General features: G+C 47.7%; 1 protein-coding gene across 1 annotated transcript in view; it reads left to right on the top strand.

Moving 5' to 3' along the window:
• The window catches only part of Gls (glutaminase), an 85,767-nt gene that overhangs the window by 5,117 nt on the left and 76,957 nt on the right, over window positions 1-3,693 (top strand). The window contains exon 2 of the mRNA XM_026788841.1: window positions 2,759-2,894. Coding sequence (XP_026644642.1) covers window positions 2,759-2,894 — 136 coding nt within the window. The remainder of the gene's footprint in view (window positions 1-2,758; window positions 2,895-3,693) is intronic.

Genomic DNA, 3,693 nt, shown 5'->3' with positions numbered 1-3,693 from the left:
CTAGGATGCTCAGGGTGTGATGTGGGAAAAGATAACGAATAAGGTTGTAGTTTACCACCTTCCTCTTAAATGTCTGAAAGCACACCCTACTCCCATGGAGGCATAGAAAAGCTCTCCTCTCCCCCTGGAAGATGGGAGGAAGACCACCTACCTCAGCTGCCTGATGGCTGTTAGGATGCAGAACCTCACCTAAGCGTAGGTTAACACTCGCACGGTTGGCCCTCCAGAGTCCCTGGACTTCACATCTGTAAAGTCAAACAACTGAGAAGCAAAACTATGCAAAACGGAAAATTTGCATTGGCACTTGTCCCCTTCATAAGCATCCCGTGATTTCCAGCTCCTAAACAGAGTATACTAACTCTTTATAAGGCACTAGTATGTCATCAGGCTAAAAGGCGAAGAAGAAGAATGAATTCACAGGCCCAGCCTTCAGCATGAATAGAACCGGCTGAGGGGCCGCGGAGGTAGCTCCTCCCGCAGAAAGAGTGCTGGGTTTCATCCGTAGCCCTGTGTAAACTGAGCATGGCAGCGCATCCTGTAATCTTAGCCCTGGGGGCAAGCTCATCCTCTGCTGTGTATCAAGTTGTCCTTTAAAACAATGGGGGAGGGATCAGAGTTCAAATCCTCCAGCACATATGAAAAGGGTGTGTGTGTGTGTGGTAACATGTTAATAACCCCCAAATGGGGCACGCGGGGGTGGGGGAAACCCCTGGGGTTTACTGGCCACCTAGTCTAGCCAATCAGTGAGCTCCTGATGGCATTATTGAGAGGTGATGTATATCAGGGGTGGGGCCCTATAGGATTACGTAGGTCACTGGGGGCCTGCCCTTGAAGAGTACATCATATCTTCTGCTCCTTTCTCTTCTACCTCTTGTGCTTTCTGGTCCCCATGAGCTGCGGGTTTCCTCAGCTCTGATGTCATGTCATATGGTAGACCTAAAAGCAACCCTGTCGGCATAGACAAAACTTCTGAACCCACGAGTCAAAAGTATAGCCTCTTTTGAAAGTTTTGGTCTCAGGTATTGTATTATTGAAGCAGAAAGTGAATGCGATATATTTATTGTCCCCTGGTTTTGGGAGAAAACAGGGGGTCTTGCACAAGCCAAGCAAGAGCTCTCGCCCTGAGGACACAGCCAGCCCGCTCTTCTGCTGTTCAAACACCTGGGATACTCTCTACGAGAACTCCCTGAGTAACCTTTCACGCGCAAATAGAAGTGACGGCCTGCTAAGCAAAGACCCTCCGCAGAAGAAGGAGAGGCTGGCCAAGGGGAGGAAACTAAGAAAAAAAAAACGTAAAGCAAGGAAGAATCAAGGTGGCTAAGAAAATTCAAAAGGAAACGCTCAACTCAACATAGACAAAGGCAGCGAATCCAGAGGTCACCGAGTTAATGCCGGAAGGATGGGGATTCCTAGCAAGAGCCTCGTTCACTGCAGGGAAGGGACTGCAGAGTCACCGCTGCTCAGTGATGACTAACGACAAGAACAACCCTGGACCAACCCAACCAAACAGAAAAGGATGCTGTGTTCCCCTCAGAGATGAGCCCAGGGGATAGATAGCTAAAGACAGAAACCAGCCCTGTGGGAGATAAGCACGCTCGCTTGCAGCAGACAAGAAGGTAGAAGGCAATGGCCGTGTAACGGCTTTCTTATGGGCTGTACTCTTGCGCATGCGTGCTCTCTCTTCTGTTCGCGGTACTTTCCTTCATCCTCCACCCCGTTTGCTCACAGCTCACCCCCACCCCCAGGTCTTGTGCATCTCGGGTGGCCTCAAACTCAGGATGCCACTGAGGATGACCTTGAACTTCAATCCTCCTGCTTCTACTTTCTCAGAGCTGAAATCAGAGGCGTACGCTCCCGCAGCTGGCGTACGTGCTGTATAACTTAGCAGCTGGGCTACTACATCCCTAGCTTCGAATTTCTCCTGAGTAAAGTATCATTTGCTCCAGAACCCTCTGGGAACGCTAAAAGGAAATAGATGGGATGGGAAAAGGAAGTGAGTCCCATAGAGCGTAGAAAAGGCCCAGGATACCAAGAATACCTTTGAGAGAAGCAGGCTCATCCTCTTTTGCTTCTGACTTAAGAAAGATGCTCAAGAATCGCCGTCAGATTGGCGGGGGGCACTGTTCTCCAGCAGGGCAGAACTCTATTGCTCAGAACTCTAAAACTCATTTCGTTTTGTGTTTTGCTTTTTGAGGCAGAATCACTCACTGTGTAGCCTAGGCTGGCCTTGAACTCATGGCGCTCCTCCTGTTCCAGTCTCGGGGGTGCTGGGGTTGCAGGCATGAGGCACAAGACCGGGCATGACCATTAACTCATGAGTTCCAGTGACAAACGCTTCCCCATGCCTTCTCTCACCCAGACCGAAGCACTGAGAAGCTCAACCACGTAAAAACCTCAATGCCCAGCACGGAGAAATAGCCACACAAGATTATTCATTTTCTTGAGAGGAACGAATAGGTTGCCACAAGGGGAGCTGACATTTAAGCTGAAGAGTAAGTGATTAGGGTTTTGCCAGAAGCGAAAAGGAAAGATGAGCATTGAAAGCAGAACAAATAGTGCCTGACGCTGTGGACAGCTCCCCGGATGACCATTTAGAAGGGCCTTCAAGGCGGGAATGGGACTGAATGGCGGGTTAGGAGCTGTTCGTATATAGCATTTTACATAACATTTATAAAATATTAAATGGCTCATATTGAAGACAGGAGAGACTTTATGCACGTTACAGGAGATAAACCCTGCACATCTCTCACTGTGTCAGGACTCGAAGGGAACCATGAGCTGAGGCTGGCAGAGTTTGAAGACCTGAAAGGAGGCAGCCACAACCGAAACACAGAAATTTCTGTGGGAGGCCAGCTGAAGACGTGGCTAAAATTCGGAATCAGAAAGGCCTTGAAGTAAACATTATGAGTTTTTCATTTTACCCGAAGTGGGTGGCATGTCGTTGGAGGGGTTTTAGTTGGAGAATAACAGTCCCCAAGCTATATTTGAGAAGGACCATTTTGGCTCCTGTTTGGAAGGACATGAATTGCGATGGGCCAGAAGCTAACATCTGTTGGCATGCACTATTTATTTCTCATAACAGCTGTGAGAAGTGTCTACTGTGCCCTTCACTTACAAACAAGAAAACTCAGGTCCTTTGAGATGATGTAAACTTACCCCGAGTTCAAAAAGATGCAATAAAAACGCGTATTCTTCCTTCTGCTGTGCACTGAATGCATGGGGTGCAGCACGCCCTTCCTAAGAGCTTCCTGGCTGGTTTTGCATTTCTGCAGGTAAGGGATGTCCTCTCAGACTGCAGAGAGCCGGGAAGAACTAATGCATGTTTCCACAGCAAGAATGTCCATGACCCCGGCTTATCACCTGACGGATACTGGATACAGCCTTGCATGATTAAAACTATTCTCGGATTCTGTTCTTAAAATCTTTAAAACATTTTAAAAGTCAATGTTACATGTGCAAAAGGCTGTTTTCAGCATCTTGGCAGATTGTTTTCCAGGAAGTGGTTGGTTGCTAGGAGTAAAATAATTGTATTATTTAGAGAGAAGGAGAACATGGATAACCTTAAAAAGGCGCACACACACACACACACACACACACACACACACACACACACACTAAAACAGAACCATGTAAGGATGACTTGAAAACTATTTCTGACCATATTGATGCCATCCACCTGCTTTCTCTCTACCT

This window comes from Microtus ochrogaster, unplaced genomic scaffold (genome assembly GCF_000317375.1).
Source record: "Microtus ochrogaster isolate Prairie Vole_2 unplaced genomic scaffold, MicOch1.0 UNK8, whole genome shotgun sequence".
NCBI classification, from domain to species: Eukaryota; Metazoa; Chordata; class Mammalia; order Rodentia; family Cricetidae; genus Microtus; species Microtus ochrogaster.
This window is presented reverse-complemented; position numbering and strand designations above follow the sequence as displayed.